The 19623-nt window shown below is 30.6% G+C and overlaps 2 protein-coding genes and 1 non-coding gene across 4 annotated transcripts; 2 read left to right on the top strand and 1 right to left on the bottom strand.

Annotated features, from left to right (window-relative positions):
* Nucleotides 1-560: 560 nt before the first annotated feature.
* On the top strand, nt 561-2476 carry LOC106356246 (putative protein phosphatase 2C-like protein 44). Its single transcript, XM_013796036.3, has 5 exons — nt 561-985; nt 1174-1446; nt 1713-1929; nt 2042-2163; nt 2250-2476. The coding sequence occupies exons 1-5, from the start codon at nt 953-955 to the stop codon at nt 2385-2387; spliced, it is 783 nt and encodes a 260-aa protein (XP_013651490.2). The 5' UTR covers nt 561-952; the 3' UTR covers nt 2388-2476.
* LOC106356248 (epsin-1-like) lies at nt 2316-5600 on the bottom strand. Of its 2 annotated transcripts, XM_048736571.1 has the most exons (5): nt 4922-5600; nt 3934-4773; nt 3712-3834; nt 3453-3620; nt 2316-2902 (listed from the first exon to the last, which is right to left on the bottom strand). In XM_048736571.1, exons 2-5 carry the CDS (start codon nt 4038-4040, stop codon nt 2464-2466), a joined length of 837 nt encoding a protein of 278 aa, XP_048592528.1. In that variant the 5' UTR covers nt 4041-4773; nt 4922-5600; the 3' UTR covers nt 2316-2463. The 2 variants fall into 2 exon arrangements, with proteins under 2 accessions (XP_048592528.1, XP_013651491.1); XM_013796037.3 differs by having other exon boundaries at nt 3934-5600.
* Nucleotides 4623-4773, top strand: LOC125576821. The gene has a single exon (XR_007315245.1). It is a non-coding gene; the product is annotated as a U4 spliceosomal RNA (small nuclear RNA).
* Nucleotides 5601-19623: the final 14023 nt, after the last annotated feature.

Raw genomic sequence — 19623 nt, forward strand, 5'->3', positions numbered from 1 at the left:
GTCCAATTGCCATCTCTATGCCCACCCTTGTTGGAAATATGCGGCAGCCTTAGCCCCTATTTTTCAATTATAATTTAGGGCTCCAAATTTACTAAATATGCATTCACTTATGTTTTTATGGAATCCACGATAAACAAGTTTTATGAAATATTGTTAAAAGTAACTATGTTAAGGTATATATTCCATAAAAATATATGTTTCTTTATAATTTTACAAAAAAAACTTTTTAGATTTCATTTATCGATTTTGTTGTATGCACTCTTTCTTAACTCATTAATTTAAAATTTACATCATACTTTCATAAAAATAGTTATATGATTTATACTACGTTTTTCTTTTACTTTTTTGTTTGTTTGTTAAAGGGCTTATGATTTACACAAGTTGCAGAAGGATTAATAAATTTTGTCACGTTATTCTTGCGTTAGGCCCCTCAAATGGTAGGCACGGCACTGAGCAAATGCATCACACACGGAAAATACAACACGAACCGCGATAGTGCAATAACAAACTATATATAACTCTACAGAATACAAAAAGAAACGTAATCGTATTAGAATTTAGAAACAGTAAGGGTGAAACGTAAACGTAGTCAAAGTATAGTAAGCGCCATGAGAAAACAAGGCGTACGTTACTCTCTATAACGCTTTATTTAATGTTCTAGTTAGTTGTCCAAAAAAAAATGTTCTAGTTATTTGTATGTATTCCAAATTGTTTTACCACACAATTTCTTTTTTTAAAAAGCGTTTTAATTGCTAATTAAGTTGACTAATATGCACCTAAATTACATTACAATTTTATAATATTCAAAAACGACCGACGAAAGTGTATCTTGCAACTGAAAAAAAGTTGTCTTCTTTTGAATTGTGAGAATCGAAAAAGTTTTCTTGTTTTCATCAAAAGCTTATAGCAATATAAATACTAATAATTAGCAAATAAGAAGCTATGATTAAAGATGGGATTCTGGGATTTCCCTTTCATGCAAAAGGTATAGTATCTTTCTTCCTCTTTTATATCTTCTTAAGAGTGAAAGATCGTGTTTATATAATGGGGGTTTTAAGATCTTGAAATTTCTGAAAACATATGATCTTTTTATATATCCATTGATTATATAAACTTTTCGTTTGTTTTCAAAATCTGAGTAAATCTGTAAACAATACCTATCGAATTCAACAGGCGTTACGGTTTGAACGACTAGTAGATGGGGATGTAAGTAGAAGGAAGAAGAAACCATCTTGGTTAAATCCGGTTTCTCACGGATGCTATACCATCGACCGGTTAAGCTATATCCACCGTTCACCGAGTGCAGATTCGGTTACAGTACAGAGAGAACAATTACAGAGTGAAGAAGATCTTGAAGTTTGGTTCTTTGCAGTGTCAGATGCTGGAACTGGGAGAGAGATTGTCAAGTATATGCAGAACCATATCTTCGATAAGCTCCACAACGAGGTAATTGAAAGTTTTAGTTAAATTTTATAATGGAAACATTATATTTTTAACCACACATTGTTGAGTGGTAAACCGGGTTTGGAAAGGTACTAAGCACCCCAAGTTCGAACTTAGACCAGGTGACATGAGTCATGACTATTTAGTTTCCATTGCGAGCAACCGGGGATTAGTCAGTTAGGTTTCGGCCAGCCAGAAAGCCCCGAGTTATATTAAAAAAAAATTATATTCTTCAATATCAGTCTGATCAATGATTAATGGAACTGCAGCATGGAGTTTTGAGAAAATGTAAAGAGATTATGAGAAGAGCGTACGTTGAGGAAGAGAGAAGCAGTGGCTCAGCTGCTTCGGTGACGGTGGTGGACGGTGAAAAGCTAGCTATGGCGAGTATCGGTGACCATAGAGTGGTGGTTTGCAGAGACGGTGAGGCTTATCAACTCAGAGCTAAATCCTCAACAAGAAAATGGTCGGATTTTGTTTTCCCAGGTTCGTTCCCTTAAACCCAGTATTACTCTGGTTTGATTCGGTTAAGACCGGTTTTGCTAACTTGTGTAACAAGAAAATGAATTAAGTTCTGCTTTCAACGGTGTAATCTCAGTTTGTTATCAAGGAGAGACAGATGATGAATCAGATTCAAGAGATTCAGAGCTTGCTTTGGTTACAGAGAAGATTAGTTCAGATACAGAGTTCATCATTATTGGTAGCTCTGGGATTTGGCAGGTAAATTAGTTTAGTACTCAATCAAATTACAGAGACTAATATCACTTAGCGAAAAATCGTTAAAAGTGGTTTTGATTATGATGCAGGTGATGAAAAATCAAGAAGCTATTAACCTAATCAGGCATATGGAAGATCCTCAAGAAGCTGCAAAATGTTTAGCCAACGAAGCTTTAAACAGGATTAGCAAAAGCGAAATTTCTTGTATCGTAATTAGGTTTACATAAACCGGTTTTAACCGGATATTCAGTAAATATGTAAATTAAAACCGAACCGTTGTCTTTTTATGACAAAGAATCAAAATCAGTAGCCAATAGAGTTGCGGCGGTCATAACATTTACTTGAAACTCTCTCAACGTTCGACAAAGCATGAAATCCGGCCGCCGTACGACCACCGTGAAGTTTCTTCAGAGGGCTGAAACCGGCGAGCTTGGAGCAGATCCCGCTGATCAGTGTCTCTTCACCGGCGGCTCGGTTCCTCTCGTCTTTATCGCCGATCAATGAATCTGACTCGGATACAGCTTCTCTTTCGGTTAGAGTTGTACCGGAGCTATTCAGAGGAGAGGATGAGGCCGGTGAAGGAGGCGGAGAAGGAGTAGAGAAAGATGCGGAGTTTCCGAAGCCATTGATTTGGGCGGTGATCTTTAGAGCTTTAAGACGAGCTTCTCTTAGTTCTTCCTTTCCTAGAAGAAGTGTTTGAATCTGATCCGCCTTCTTCTGTACCTTAGCTCCCCAATCAAATCTAACGAGGGAAAAATGAAGTAAACTCCGTTTATAACAAAAAATGAAGTAAATTAAATTAAATTTAAAACTTTTTTTTTGAGCAACTAATTAAATTTAAAACTTTTTTTGTCAAAGGCGCGGTAATATATTTTTCAGTGGTTATATAGAATTCTTTTTGAGGGAAGACGGTATTATAATAACCATTTCAATAAAAAAAATATTAGCACCTAAATCTATTTATCACAATATTAATTTAACATCATAATTATGTTTCATTTAACAGTTCTTATCAAACTATATATAGTATTTATAAGTACATTGGAATTTATAAATTTAAATGTTTCTAAATTTATTTTTTGAAAATTAGAAATTTCATAATACGGATTAAAATCTAGTTACTTTATAATTATTTGTAAGAAATGAATGAATGTAGTTTGGTTAAAAACGTTAAAAATATACCAAGTAAAAAATGGGCTTAATCAAAATTAGTTTCTGTTTTTTTTTAAAAACAGCACATATCACACTCTATAATATATAAAAAATGGATGTTATGGAAAATTAATAGGTACCCTTTATCGTCAACGTATTGGAAGGTTGAGAGGAAACGAATATGATCCAAGTCGTAAAGAAAATCATGAGGCAGATGAAGAGGACCATGTGTTAATAAGAACTCCAACACCACCATGGCCTTGTAAGCTTCTCTCCACTTCTTCATCTCTCCTTCCCTTTTTCCTATTCTGTTTTCAATTTGTTTGTGTAATGTTAATTAAGCTCACGAATGATCAATTTCCACAAGTAACGAACTTAGAGAATTCATTTATTCATTACTTTCTGTGAAGAACATCCACAATTCTCCAGTAATCCACTGTATTAAACGATGCATCGGCTATTTTAGTCATCGTTTTAGCGTCTGGAAAAGAAGGATCATCGTTTGTCACTTCTTCTACTAACCTGAAGAATATTACCAACAAACCAGTTTCTCATTAAAGAGTGCGATGAACAATCACTAATGTGTATTATTAGCTTAGCTTATTATTGTGTTAGTCTTACAGCTCAGTTTCGGTAACATCGGTGAGAACAAGTCTAGCAACATTGTACTTGTCATGAAGAAACAAAGACGCTTGTTTCTTGATTTCTCCAAACCAAAGTGTCCCCATCAAATTTTCCAACAAAAAAAAAAATTGAATGATCACTTGTGTCTCCACAAATCACTTATATGTTAGCACAAGACCAAACATTCTCATGAATAACCACAATTTTAGCTCAGAGACTTCAGGAGAAGTCAACAGCTATTATTAGGTTTATGAATGTTTGACCAAATGTAATTATTGTATTAAACAAAGTATGTTGTTACAAGCTACATAAACATTACTTTATAGTCTTGGTAACTAATTATATAAATACATTAAGAGAGGGAGAGAGAGATTGTTTTCGTTATATGAAAATCAGTAACAGCTTTTAAATAAAGGTATCTTTAACCAATTGTATTAAAGTTCAAACAAATAAAGGTATCTTTCACAAGAAAAAAAAAACTTAGATCATGTTAAACTGAATTCGACCTCGGAAAAAAGCTGCTAGTAGATTTTTCTCGACCCAGATTCTGAGGCCCAATATACATTGAAGCCCGATCGGTGTTTAATTGTAAAAGGTGCGTGTATTTGTCCCACATCGGTAGCGAGAACTACTAAGGTCAATAAACTTGTGTTATAAAAGAAAGCTCACGTTCTCCTGGGATAAGCATCTTTGCGCTTGGGGCAATGACGCAGCTAATGAGGTACTAACCGAGGCGCGTCTATTGCTGGTTGAAAACTATTTCCAAACCCCCTCCTGGGCCTAAGCTTGTCTTGGGCTCTCGAGAATTTCTGGAAGGGCTCCCTTCGGGGTAAAGCCCTACAATACCTCAGTTTAAGTTTCTAGTAACAGTAAGGTGAAGTACAAAGAGTGTAGAGGGTTCTAAACCAACCCGGAATTGACTTGAAAAAGTAGCAGAATTGCTAAACATGATTTCACAATACAGAAGACAGACATAATCACGTACCAGCTTTTAGACCTTGCCATGGTTGACTGAGACAAGAAGATACACGCCGTCCCAAGTTATGAGGATTTGCATGCTTTAAACAAGCCAAGAGCTGGTACATCATCACATAACTAAGCGACTCCAGAGTCCAAATCATCTCTTCTACTTTGCTATGCATTGAATAGAAAATTTATGATTAAACTATAAACATTTCTGTGTTATTCTCTACCTCAATACAACTTGAATCAAATCATCTTCCTATAAATCACTAATTTGTAACCCATGCTGGTTTGTAAGATTTAAAATATTTCAGTTATTGAGTGCCATAGTACACAACAACTCTACAAAAAAACACATCAGTACATAATCATAATAGATGACATAAAATTAAAAAAAAATCAAGTAATTACACTGTACACATTAAAAAAGAATATTCATTCAGAGAATAACAATTAGATTATTCTACGATTTTGTCAATCACAATTCAGCTCTAAATATCATAATACCGTATATAAAGAAAACTCACACGTAAATAAAGATTCACGAAAACATATAACCAACCCTTTGAATCTGAAAAAATGGCAACTGAAATTAAATCAAAATCGGCTAATATATGAAAATATTATATCATTTGTGTATGTTTTATAGGTATTATATTCTTCTTAATGAAAAACAAAAGTATTCTTCTTGATATTAAGGCATCCCTATTGTCTAATTTGCAAGTGTTAATTAGAATGTTGCAAGATAAGGACTCACCAAGGAGATTAACGACATTTTCTTTGATATTTAACCATTCAGCAGCTTCTTTAAATCTTAATCTTTCTATAATATTCATAGATTATTGAATGCAGAGGCTGATGCAGTGGCAAATTCAACGATCTTATCTCTAAGCTTGCGCTTTCTTTGTGTCGGGTAAACTTGCTTTTAGTTTAATCGACCAGAAAAAATGTGATTACGTATAATAATATTTGCTTGGTCTTTACCACACTATAGTTTCATCGTAACAAAAGTAAGCCACATTTAATTTTTGAATGGAACCTCAAAAATTAAATGAAGTGTATCTAAACAGTATTCATATCTCTCTTTCTAAAATGTCGAAGCACTATATCTAATTATTACAAATATACATATTTCTCTTTGTAAAATGTAAGAACATTAGATATAATTATTAAAAATTATTTTAAAATCAACAAATATAATACAAAATGTTACAAAATACTATGATATAAAATGCTAATATATTCTTATCCACATATTGCAATTTTATTTTCTTTTAAAATAATTTTAGGAACAATGATGCAGGAGTGGAAAAAAAATTAATGCATCTTTATATGTTAGATGAATACTTTATTTTTCAAGACCATAAAATTAATTTAAATTTCACTGAAACATATATCCTACTATATATTAATTGAGAATCACTTAATTGATTTTTGCTTAGGTGTCATTCATAGGTGAAGTCTTAAATTAATTCTCTTAATTTGATTGGTTGTTGGTATTTGAATTTTAATTTATTTTATTAAAGTTTTAAAAAAGAAACTAAACCTAGAATTACCTAATGTAATCTATATTACTTTATAAACAATTAAACATTTTAAAGATAGAAGAATTAACCGTAATTAGTTTATAGAAACAATTAAATATCATATATTACATTATAGAAAATTAAAATATACATATAAGTACATAAGTTATGATAGAAATAATTCTATGAACGGTTTTAACATCCTACTATATATTAATTGAGAAGTCACTTAAATGACTTTTGTTTAGGTGTCATTCATAGGTAAAGTTTTGAATTAATTCTCCTAATTTGATTGGTTATTGGTATTTGAATTTTCATATATTTTATTAAAGTTGTAAAAAGTAAACTAATCGTAGAATTATCTAATCTAATCTATATTACCATACAAACAATTAAACATTTTGAAGATACAAGAATTAACATAATTTTTTTATAGAAATACTTAAATAACATAGATATATTATAGAAAATTAAAATATACATATAAGTACATAAAGTATGATAGAAATAATTCTATAAACGATTTTAACATACTTATATTAATAGTGGATACAATATATTATAGATTATAGAAAACTAATTAACCTAAACCTAATAATATTTTGTTATACTCACATTATATATATTGTATATTTGTATATTTAAAAACAGAAAATATATAGTTAGTATTTTAAAATAATATTTCTAAATAAAAATATTTATTATAATATAATATTGAAAAATTTGAACATTATACTAATACGAGACTAGAGTTAATATACTCTATTAATATAATTCTTATATCTTAGATGAGCAAAGTCGAAGTCCATTGCTGATCTGTTCGGTATGAATATGTCCAGATTTTCCTTGTTGCGCATCTTCATACCTATCATTATCAACAAACAAAACACAATAATATACGAGGAACAAACTGATTAACAACAATCTAAAACCTAGATTACCAATTCTCTAACAACCCTAAAACGAATCTTCAAATCTAAAACCTAGATTAACAATTCTCTAACAACCCTAAAACGAATATTAGATGAAGCGAGCGAGCAAAGGAGAAGATAAAGCGAAAAGCGAGCAAGGGAGAAGCAAATTCGAAAACTAAAGCGAAATCGAAAGCGTGGGAGAAGTGAAAGTTTTTCGCAAGGGAGAAGAGAGCCATTATTTTACATATATATAAATAAAACCACATCAACCGTCTTTTGTTTTTTTTCTTTTCTTTTTGTCAACATATGCATATAAACCGTCTTATAAAACAAACTCACGAATATAATATTCTCTACATATATAAATTTAACTTTACTATTAGTGTTAAAGTAATATTTCGGTTACAAGAAATAACAAATAAAATTTAGTTATAACTAAAAAATACTTCTCATCTTTTTTTCTAAAAACTAATATTACAGAAAAAAAAACAAACAAATTTGATTAAATATCTTGATAAATTTATTTAAAAAATCTTATCATTCTTGTTTTTCAAAAAAAAAAAAAACACTACAAACCAAAATATCATTATTTTAACTTTTATTTGCAGTGTTTGTTTTAAAATAATTTTATTAAAAAAGCTTATTTATGTTTTGATAATAGTATACTATAAATTTTTCAGAATAAACATTTTACCATTTATCATATTTTTTCATTTTATTAATTTTAAAACCAAAATCTAAAACAATAATTCATTTTTTTTTTCAAAAAACTAGAATCTACTCAAAAATAAAAAAAACCAAAATTTTAAAATTGAAATCCAAAAATCAGAAACCGAACTCTAAAAACTAGAGTATTCAATTGCATGTTAATATTGTATATATATATATAAATACTATTAAATTAGAATGTTGATATTAGTTTAGTCCAACAATTATTTTTCCACAAAAATAAACCATATATTCTGTAACTGAATCTAAATATGTATTTTGTGACCACCTTTTAATTCCATAATGACCGGGGCCTATTAAAAAAACAAATATTTTATAACTGCTATCTCTTGGAGATCATATACAAAAGCTGTGAGAGAACCGGTGGACTTCCATTTCTTCCTTTGATGCAAGTAGGAGCAACCCAATCGATTTGGTGATGCCCCATGTAAATTCGTTTCAAAAACCAGAGAAAATAACAATAGATGGCACAGAGCATAAACATCATACCAATGGAAGTATTAAAAAATAACATGGAAAATTAATTTAAAATAGACATAGTAGGAAAAACAATTTATTTTATTATTTTAAAAATGTTAGGATTTTTATGCTAAAACCCCTCACTTATGTAGAAACCCTTCAATTATTAATTCAATGTATAAACCCCCAAGGTCACACTTTTCTTAATGTAAAAACCCCTCCGTTTAGTTATGCCGTTAAAACGATGTGTTTTGAGAATTTTGTAAACTACATGATTTCTTAATAACAACAACAAATCATTTATTTAAACATCATGTAGTCCAAACCCCGAGTGTTGTTTCTCAAGTTTTTCAAGTTATCGTGAAAAAGAGACGATGAATCGGGGGCGGCATATTGAAATTTGAAAACTACTTTCCCGTTGCACAAAACAAAAACTCGTTTTCCGTTGCACAAAAAAAACTCGTTCTCCTCTTTTCTCTTTCGATTTCAATTTCACTCCACAATTGACTCCAGATCAATTTCAATTTCACGCAGTTGAGACTTCAACAACTCACCAACAACAACACATCATTTATTTTTGTTTAAACATCACGTAGTCTAAACCCCAAGTGTATCTCAAGTTATCGTGAGAAAGAGACGAGGAATCGGGGGCGGCATTTTGAAATTTGAAAACTACATTTCCATTGCACAAAAAAAAAACTCGTTTTCCGTTGCACAAAAAAAAACTCGTTCTCCTCTTTTCTCTTTCGATTTCAATTTCACTCCACAATTGACTCAAGATCAATTTCAATTTCAGGCAGTTGAGACTTCAACAACTCACCAACAACAACACATCATTTATTTTTATTTAAACATCACATAGTCTAAACCCCAAGTGTTTCTCAAGTTATCGTGAGAAAGAGACGAGGAATCGGGGGAGGCATTTTGAAATTTGAAAACTACTTTTCCATTGCACAAAACAAAAACTCATTTTCCGTTGCACAAAAAAAACTCGTTCTCCTATTTTCTCTTTCGATTTCAATTTCACTTCACAATTGACTCTAAATCAATTTCAATTTCAGGCAGTTGAGACTTCAACAACTCACCAACAACAACACATCATTTATTTTTATTTAAACATCACGTAGTCTAAACCCCAAGTGTTTCTCAAGTTATCGTCAGAAAGAGACGAGGAATCGGGGGCGGCATTTTGAAATTTGAAAACTACTTTTCCGTTGCACAAAACAAAAACTCGTTTTCTGTTGCACAAAAGAAAACTCGTTCTCCTCTTTTCTGTTTTGATTTCAATTTCACTCCACAATTGACTCCAGATCAATTTCAATTTCAGGCAGTTGAGACTTCAACAACTCACCAACAACAACACAACATTTATTTTTATTTAAACATCACGTAGTCTAAACCCCAAGTGTTTTTCAAGTTATCGAAAGAGACAAGGAATCGGGGGCGGCATTTTGAAATTTGAAAGCTACTTTTCCATTGCAAAACTCGTTTTCCGTTGCACAAAAAAAATCCTCGTTCTCCTCTTTTCTCTTTCGATTTCAATTTCACTCCACAATTGACTCCATATCAATTTCAATTTCAAGCAGTTGAGACTTCAACAACTCATCAACAACAACACATCATTTATTTTTATTTAAACATCATGTAGTCTAAACCCCAAGTGTTTCTCAAGTTATCGTGAGAAAGAGACAAGGAATCGGGGGCGGCATTTTGAAATTTGAAAACTACTTTTTCTGTAGCACAAAACAAAAACTCGTTTTCCGTTGCACAAACAAAAAAAAGAAAAGAAAACTCGTTCTTCTCTTTTCTCTTTCGATTTCAATTTCACTCCACAATTGACTCCAGATCAATTTTAATTCCAGGCAATTGAGACTTCACCAACTCACCAACAACAACACATCATTTATTTTTATTTAAACATTACGTAATCTAAACCCCATGTGTTTCTCAAGTTATCGTGAGAAAGAGAGGAGGAATCGAGGGTGGCATTTTGAAATTTGAAAACTACTTTTCCGTTGCACAAAACAAAAACTCGTTTTCCGTTGCACAAAAAAAAACTCGTTCTCCTCTTTTCTCTTTCGATTTCAATTTCACTCCACAATTGACTCTAGATCAATTTTAATTTCAGGCAGTTGAGACTTCAACAACTCACCAACAACAACACATCATTTATTTTTATTTAAACATCACGTAGTCTAAACTCCAAGTGTTTCTCAAGTTATCGTGAGAAAGAGACGAAGAATCGGGGGCGGCATTTTGAAATTTGAAAACTACTTTTCCGTTGCACAAAACAAAAACTCGTTTTCCATTGCACAAAAAAAAAAAAGAAAACTCGTTCTCCTCTTTTCTCTTTCGATTTCAATTTCACTCCACAATTGACTCCAGATCAATTTCAATTTCTGGCAGTTGAGACTTCAACAACTCACCAACAACAACACATCATTTATTTTTATTTAAACATCACGTAGTCTAAACCCCAAGTGTTTCTCAAGTTATCGTGAGAAAGAGACGAGGAATCGGGGGCGGCATTTTGAAATTTGAAAACTACTTTATCGTTGCACAAAACAAAAACTCGTTTTCCATTGCACAAAAAAAAAAGAAGAAAACTCATTCTCCTCTTTTCTCTTTTGATTTTAATTTCACTTCACAATTGACTCCAGATCAATTTCAATTTCAGGCAGTTGAGACTTCAACAACTCACCAACAACAACGTGGTGTTCTCCAAACTCCAGTAGCATCGGCATCGGCATAAGAGCACAGTTTGTTCCTGCTCTGGGATTGAAGCGTAGTGGCCCAGCGTCAACTGCTAGCCTCCGAAAGAGGGTACTACATCAACAAGGGGATTGCAGCGGGGGAGGATGAAGGAGCAGGGTTCATAACACCCCAGAAAATGCTACTCAATTCTATTGAGATGGTGGAGAAGCGTGTGACATCAGAGCTTCACAGAATGCAGAGCACGAGACAAAGGGAAGAGAGGGCGACAGTTGTGAAGCACTTAGTTTCACTAAGGTGATCATCATAACATGAGCACATTTTGACTGCTATTATAGGTTTTATGTTTTGTGAAAAAATTGTAGGGTTTATTGATGTATCTCAATAACTCATTGATAAGGCCGAGAACAATACATCTTCATTGGTGGAGATTAAGTAACTGAATCAATAATAGCATAGGAATTTGGAAGTTTACTGTCTTTCTGTTTAGTTTTTTTTTTTTGTTTCTTGTTCAATAAGTCAGGGTTTAGGGTTTCATACACTGGATAGAGTTTCATTGAAATTTGATGAATAGTATGAGAATTACTATGTAATCACGCCAAACAAGTAATCGAGACGTGTCCTATCAGCTTTTTCAATCTCATCAAGCTTCAAGAGATTGTTTTGCTTCCCGTTTCGTTTCTTGTTCAATAACTCAGGGTTTAGGGTTTCACACACTGGATAGAGTTTAATTGAAATTTGATGAATAGTATGAGAATTACTATGTAATCACGCCAAACAAGTAATCGAGACGTGTCCTATCAGCTTTCCCAATCTCATCAAGCTTCAAGAGATTGTTTTGCTTCCCGTGAACAAGATCTTGAGCTTCTATAAATCTGAGCCGTGCAGAAGAAGAAAGAGAACATGCCTGGACGCTTTCTTTTCCACGTTGCCTTTGTCTGCAGCAGAAGCACCTTGATGCTCTTCCAGCTAAAGTATAAGCTGCATTGACCTCATCAATAGTCGTGTAACGGGTCATATTGGGTCTCAAATTGGCAAATAGATCCTGCGTTGAGACAGAAGTTAACACATTAATTAATTTGTTACAGATATGCGGAACCCAACTGAAAACTGAATAAACAAATGTTTTAAGAACTAACCTGCAAGTCAAATTCTATATCCAGACGAAGATAACCCTTGCTCAGTATGTATCTCTGGAAATGTATCAAAAAATTGATCAAGCCTTTTCTTTGAGGAACCTTATATGATGTTGAAGTTAACAGATCAAATGTACCATTTCTAATGATGTTGTTTCTTATATGAACTTTGACGCGTCAGTAAAGCCTGAAATAAGCGTTCTGTTGAAAATGGTTTGGTTGACCATGCCTATAGGTTTGGGTTCTATGCTTTATCAAATCAGAAGAGTGTACGGAGTTGCTGTCGTATCATAAAATATGACGCTTAGTGTCCTTTGTTGCTTGGTTATGTCGGCTCCAGGACTGGCCCAAGAAGGAGGGCGAGCAGTGCAATGGCCCAGGGCCCATCCCAAAATCATACAAATTTAATTATAAAAAGGGGCCCAAAATTTTTTTTGTTTTCTGTCAAGGGCCCATAATTTATTTTTAATCATCTATAATGAATTTTAAAAAAATTTGCCCAGGGACCCAGTAGAAGTTTAAGCCGGCCCTGGTCGGCTCGTGAATGATATGTGTACATGCTTCGCTTAAATTTATCTGTAGCTTTTCCTGGGCTTATTCATGTCACATTTTCTTTAAAGGTACTAGAGATTTTTCCGGGCTACGCCCGGGTTTTTTCTTATATATTCAATTAATTTAGTTTATTATAGAATCTGTATTTGACTATATATTTACACTTATACTGAATATGCTATATAAATTATAAGACAAAATTTCAAAATTTTGTATTGTTTTTGGTGACTAAATTTTAAAGTTCATAAAAAAATCTTTCAATATCAAAATACATATAAGTTGGTAAAAAGTTTAGTTAAAATTCAATTAACTTTTAATCTCGTTTATTTGAGTTTTTGAAAATATGGTTAAATTAACATATAATTCTAGCACTGTTTAACGTTAAAATCAACCAGTATATATTTTAAAATTTAACTGATGATTATTTATTATTTGGTGATAAGAAAATCTGTATGAATTCGTTCTTTAGTGTTTAAGCAGTGGTGAAATGAAGAACAATTGAAATCTAAAAGTGATGTACATTAAAAGAATCCTGAAATTATACCAAAAAGTTTTTGTTATTATATAGCAAAATAAAATATTTAATATATAATAATATTCTCTAAGAACTATTTATTTTCCCTAAGAAAATCCATAGAATGTAGTTGAATTTTTTTAAAAGATTGACAATTTATGTCTTTAATTGAAATTCAATGATTGCCTTCAATCATGCTCACTAATGGAAATTCTGGTTTTTATTTTTAATCTTGGGGATGGAGAGAGGGTACAACCCTCAATATTACTCATATAATCTCCATGGTTCATCATATCAAAATATCATATATTATTATCTAACTTACCTTGGAATAAAAAAGTAGAAACCCAGAAGTAATTGTTGACCAATTAAACAGAATTCTCTAAATCTAAATAATTAAACAAACATAATCTCCATGGTTCATCGTATCAAATATCATATATTTCATTCTTTAACTTTCATTACTCCAAGTCTCCAACCAATTGCATACATGAAAATGAAATCTTAAGAAAAACGTTTTACAAAGTTCTGAAATTTGTCATTTGTCTCATTTGTTTCTGTAAACATCAAAATGTCATTTCTTGCTGCTTGAAGTAAAAATGATCCTCTTCGTCCACCAGCACAAGATTCAGATAATATTGAAATTGATTTTCTGAGAATATGTATCTTTTTCGGCAAAAAACAAAACTTGAACTGCACCGTACTTCCTTCTTCACTTGCCTTTCCAAAGAAACACCTCCTACATTATAGCAAGCATTAGATATGTGCATATAAGCACAAGTTTCATCTAGATCCAGTTTCATCAAACACTGCACTATTCGTTCAGCCATCTCAAGCAGAAAAAAAAAACTTCAGATAATAGTGGCTTCTTCCATTGTTATTATCATTGCTTCGGCTTCCTCCAATAGCCCTGTTTCATCCAACACGTTAACCATGCAAGTGTAGTGTCTTATTGATGGCTCAATAAAATACTTTTATCTCATCATTAAACTGATCAAATAACCAGTTGTCTTCTCTAATTCAGAACAATTTCAAATTTACAGTTATCAAATCTTTGATCACCTTCCTAGCAAGTTATCATTGTTCTGCATGACGCACACATATAACCAGGTCACAAAATATAAATAATAAAGCATATGTGTGCAAACTATACGAAAATGGGAGCATCTAGTAGTAAGAAAGAAATCATTTCAACTTAAGCTTCAGAAGTGTACCCAATAACAAACAAACTAACTAATATGAAAATCATGAAGTTTTGGTTCTAACAAAATGATCCAAAGACACTAATAAGTTATCAAAACCTATCAACATATACAATTCAAAAGCTTAAAAGACTAAGCACGCCATAAAGTTATCCATAGAGAAGTTATGCTTAGGCTTTTAAAAAAGATAATTAGTAACTGATATTCAAACCGATTGATCGAAAAGAACCAATAACTGATACAAAAGATAATGCTAACTATTCAAACAATTGAATTAGCTTTTCAAAGCTAGAAAAAAACACATAAGATGTAAGAGCTTATCCACTGAAAAGTTGCAAAATTTGAAGAGTGGAGATAGTAAATTACACAAAGACTATCATAAAGAGTAGGATTGATCAACTTTAACTTGTGAGCAGTTGCATGCGGCAGCCTAAAATTTAACTAATAAAAATGTTAAGTTAAATAAGTAAAGAGAATACTTACTGTTGAAAGATGATTCGTCGGTTATATCAAACGCAAGCGAAATTCCCATGGCTCCACAATACTATGCTGCAATAAGAAGAAACCACATAGGTGAGTATTACAGGTTCCAACCATAGTGAGGAAAGAGACATAATGCATATATAGCTGTAAGAAGAATCGATCAAGAAGTAAAATCTGGGATTTAGTAAAATCAAAACGAAGAGAAATCAGTTGTGACAGTCCGGAATCGCTCTTGTCTGGTAGTATCTCAGATTTGCAGCTTAATTCTCTTCTAATCCAGCTCAATAGCCCATATCTTCAAATTAAGTATGCCAACAAAAAAAAAAGAACTTGAGTGACTATTGACCACTACAAAGAGCACTTACAAAGAGTGTCATGTATCAAAGAGATCATACTTGATAGTTGTAATGAAAGAGAACATGGTTCTTGTCATAAGTTGCATGATCGAAGAGAAGCATGCTGTTCAATTATGTCTTTAGCATTCACTTGATCCATTTCTGTTTAATCAAAAAATGTAAAGAGAAAAATAATAAAAAAAATTATGATTTACGAGAAGATAATATTTGATAGGATATTATTCTACGTCTTATGCTTTCCAGCGCCGGATTTGGAGTGTATAAGATGGTTTGGTACCTACACTCATCAAGAGAAACCATTATGAGATTATCTTCATACGGAGACAAACAGATAGAGATGTAACACCAACCATTAACGAAACTGGACTGAGATGAGCCGCTACAATAGATAAAAAGAACATGAAGACAAAGCCAAAGCAGCAACACCAGTTTCCAAGACCGTAAGGTCCTCTCACTCATCATTTTTAATCTTTGCTACCAGAAGCTTTGTATATCTTCCTACAATGGAAAAGATTGAACCCAAATCCATTTGAATTGCATTACCACATACCAAACTGTTGATTAAATCAGTTAAATCATATGAATGTGAATTATCGCTAATGTAGCTCATTAATGATTAAAAAAATCAAATGACCATTCACCTTCTCTAATTAAGGGCCGGATCCAGGTTCAATTTTCTTAGGCAAGATTTAGATTTATTTAAAATTACAGATCACATATCCTTTGTTCTCCTAGTAATTCTAACATCAACATCCATAGTTGGTACTATACTCAGCTAATCATAGTATTGTGAAAACAAATTCTTGTGCTGATTATATTCAATTTATGAGCTATTGAATTGGAGAAGCGATTGAAAAGTTACCTGATATGGCAGAGGAATATAATGCCGACGTAACTGATGCAGAGAACTTGTGATTTGGAAGTAACAGAGATTAAACGGTGTGAAGAATATTTCAATATTGAATAGATTCTGTGATTAGCTGAGTATTCTAGTGAGAATATGGAAAGGGGAAAGGTGAGGAGTTTTCTAGTTGGAGCAAAGATTCTGTGAAGAATTTTATATAAAATAGAGAAACAAAAGAAGGTTGAAAGATAGCATGGCTCGTAATAACTCCAAGAAACGGAATCGGGAACGACAATGATGAAGTGGAAGAGGCAAGCGATATAGTGAAAAGGCCCGTGAAATTAGGTCTCGACTAAGAACACGTATGACATGGCAAAATAAAGCTCTATGATTAGTTGATTTAATTTGCTGAGGTGGACATGCTAAGTATTGAGGATATTCTCCTTTTAGTATAGTATAGACTAGGGATTAACCCGGGCTACGCCCGGGATTTTTATTTTTTTCTAATTTAAGTTGTTAAATTATTTATATTTAGGCTATGATTTATATTTATATAAATGTTAAAATGCATGTCATAATTAAAATTTATTTTTAAATTTTAACACGTTAAATTAACATATTTTTTACTATTTAAATATTTTTTGTAATTTTATTGGCTATTTAGTTATCATATTTAGCAAAACTATCTTTTGAGTGTTGGAATAAATGTTTTAGAGATTTTATTAAACTGCAGAGTATTTTTGGATCGACCACATGCTCAACATTCGATCGATCCGTAAAAAGATGGTCGATCTCCTTGGCCAGGTAAGTACAATTTTAGCAAAAATATCTTTTATTTTCAAATATTAAGTATATAACTATTCTTTTTAATATTTTTTTAATTATATTTTTGATTAAATTATTGTATTATAATGGTTATGTAAATATTTTTTGTGATGTTTGAATTTTTGTTGCTCGTATACTTAACCTAGATGATATTGATGTTTAACAATTTATTGTTTTCTGGGAATAGAAAATAATGATATATCAAAACGTATCTAATACTTGTTGAATGATAGTATAATGTAAATTACATCCATTATTTGTAAATAAACATTTGTTGTTTTTATTTTTATTTTAAATCAGAAATTATTTTTATTTAAAAACATTATTCATATATAATATAATAGTTTAAGTTTGGAAGATTAATCTATATATATAAATTATGTATATTTTTTTAAACATAATTTAAGATATTATATATTGAGTATCTGAATAAAAGCTAAATTTCTTATCTTGAAAATCAGATATTTATATTTTTGTCTTCATGTTATACTCACCAATCCATCATTGATATTTATAACTCAGTATGTTTTTTAAAAAACTTAGTTTTAAGTAATAAACGAATTTAATAAATTAAATTCATCACCTATAATGTTCTGTAAACTATATTTGAAAACTCTCTAAAATTATATTTTAAGCATAATATTATTATTATTTAATTTAAGTTATTTTAAACATAATATATGCTAAACCAACTTAAATTATATTTACAATAAGACCATCCTAAACCGGTTAGTAAACCAAAAACAATACTAAACCAATATGAACCAATACCTGATTCGGCGAGGAAGGAAGTGTTTCGGGATAAACGCTTGAATGGTTATCAACTGAAATGGTTTGATCATGAAAGAGTTAGTATGAATATTAACAATAAAATTATAGATTAGATTAATTTAAATTTGTAAGAATACCTTTGAGTCTATGAAAAGCAATTCAATTCCCATGAATAAGTTTGGCTTTTGGAAGTTGCAGGTTTTCCAACAATGAATCCACCTAACAAAAAGTTTGTTGTTATAAAAAAATCTCATTCAATGTCATTAAAGGTTTCTGGGACGGCAAGAGTTGATAGTAAAACCATTTTTTTGCTCGAGTGCTTTGAAATTTTGCTTAATAGTGTGAGGTTGATGTGGATGGAATAATGAGTTTTATAGGGACTTTCTTGATGTAAAATTATACATTTTTTTTGTTTAATGTGGTATTTCCATTTTTATATAATTTACTACCATTTAAAGATAGAAGTACATTTTAAGATAGATGCTTAAATCTTAATGTACTTTTTCCATTTTTTAAAATGTTTATTTCCATTTCTTATATTTTTATTTACGTAATATCTAAATTTTATATTTTTAAATAGATATTTAAATATTAATGCACTTTTTCCATTTTTTAAATTGTGTATTTACTTATATTATATATTTTACATTTTAAGATAGATGTTTAATGCTTGATGAACTTTTTCCATTTTTAAAAAAATAGTGTATTTACTTATTATTACATATATAATTCATATATTATATATTTACATTATTTACTTATTATTTATTTTCATGTATATGTATTTCCATTTCTTGTACTTTTAATTTACTTAATATCTATATTTTAGATTTTTAGATAGATGTTTAAATCTTAATGTATGTTTTCCATTTTTAAATTGTATATTTCCATTTGTTATACTTTCTATTTACGTAATATCTATATTTTAAATTTTAATATATATTTTTAAATCTTAATGTAATTTCCCATTTTTTAAATTTGGTATTCACTTATATTATATATTTACTTATTATTTATTTTTCTTTATATTGTGTATTTCTATTTCTTATACTTTCTATTTACTAATAATTTATATTTTAATATTGATTTACATTTTAAGATAGATGTTTAAATACTAATGTATTTTTTCCATTTTTTTAAATTGTGTATTTCCTTTTCTAATACTTTCTATTTACTTAATATCTATATTTTACATTTTAAGATAGATGTTTAATATTTAATATACTCTTTTCATTTTTTAATAATTGTGCATTTACTTATTATTGTATATATAATTCGTATATTTATATATTTATAATATTTACTTATTATTTATTTTTCTATATATTGAGTATTTCTCTTTCTTATACTTTATATTTAGTTAATGTATATATTTTATATTTTAAGATAGATGTTTAAATCTTTACGTATTTTTCTATTTTTAATGTAAAACGGCAATGTTTAATAGAAGAACTTGGACAAATAGTCAAATAGTTATATTTATGTTTTTTTTTCTTTTTTTAATAAAATTCTAATGTTACATTATGAAGATAACCCGTTTTCTTAGTGAACAATGTTAATCTTACACATGTTTAATGTAGTTTTTCCATTTTTTTATGTTGTATGTTTACATATTATTGTTATTTTTAAATGTAAAATGGTAATTTTACATATGTTTAATGTAGTATTTCCATTTTTTATGTTGTATGTTTACATATTATT

Source organism: Brassica napus, chromosome A7, assembly GCF_020379485.1.
Source record: "Brassica napus cultivar Da-Ae chromosome A7, Da-Ae, whole genome shotgun sequence".
Lineage (NCBI taxonomy): Eukaryota > Viridiplantae > Streptophyta > Magnoliopsida > Brassicales > Brassicaceae > Brassica > Brassica napus.

Excerpts from the sequence above, each read along its gene's own strand:
- LOC106356246 (XM_013796036.3), top strand. The coding sequence starts at position 953 with ATGGGATTCTGGGATTTCCCTTTCATGCAAAAG. Across the intron at positions 1,447-1,712 it reads TCGATAAGCTCCACAACGAG|CATGGAGTTTTGAGAAAATG; the intron begins GTAATTGAAAGT and ends ATGGAACTGCAG. Across the intron at positions 2,164-2,249 it reads GTAGCTCTGGGATTTGGCAG|GTGATGAAAAATCAAGAAGC; the intron begins GTAAATTAGTTT and ends ATTATGATGCAG.
- LOC106356248 (XM_048736571.1), bottom strand. The coding sequence starts at position 4,040 with ATGGGGACACTTTGGTTTGGAGAAATCAAGAAACAAGCGTCTTTGTTT. Across the intron at positions 3,835-3,933 it reads GATGTTACCGAAACTGAGCT|GTTAGTAGAAGAAGTGACAA; the intron begins GTAAGACTAACA and ends AATATTCTTCAG. Across the intron at positions 3,621-3,711 it reads GTGGATGTTCTTCACAGAAA|AATAGGAAAAAGGGAAGGAG; the intron begins GTAATGAATAAA and ends AATTGAAAACAG.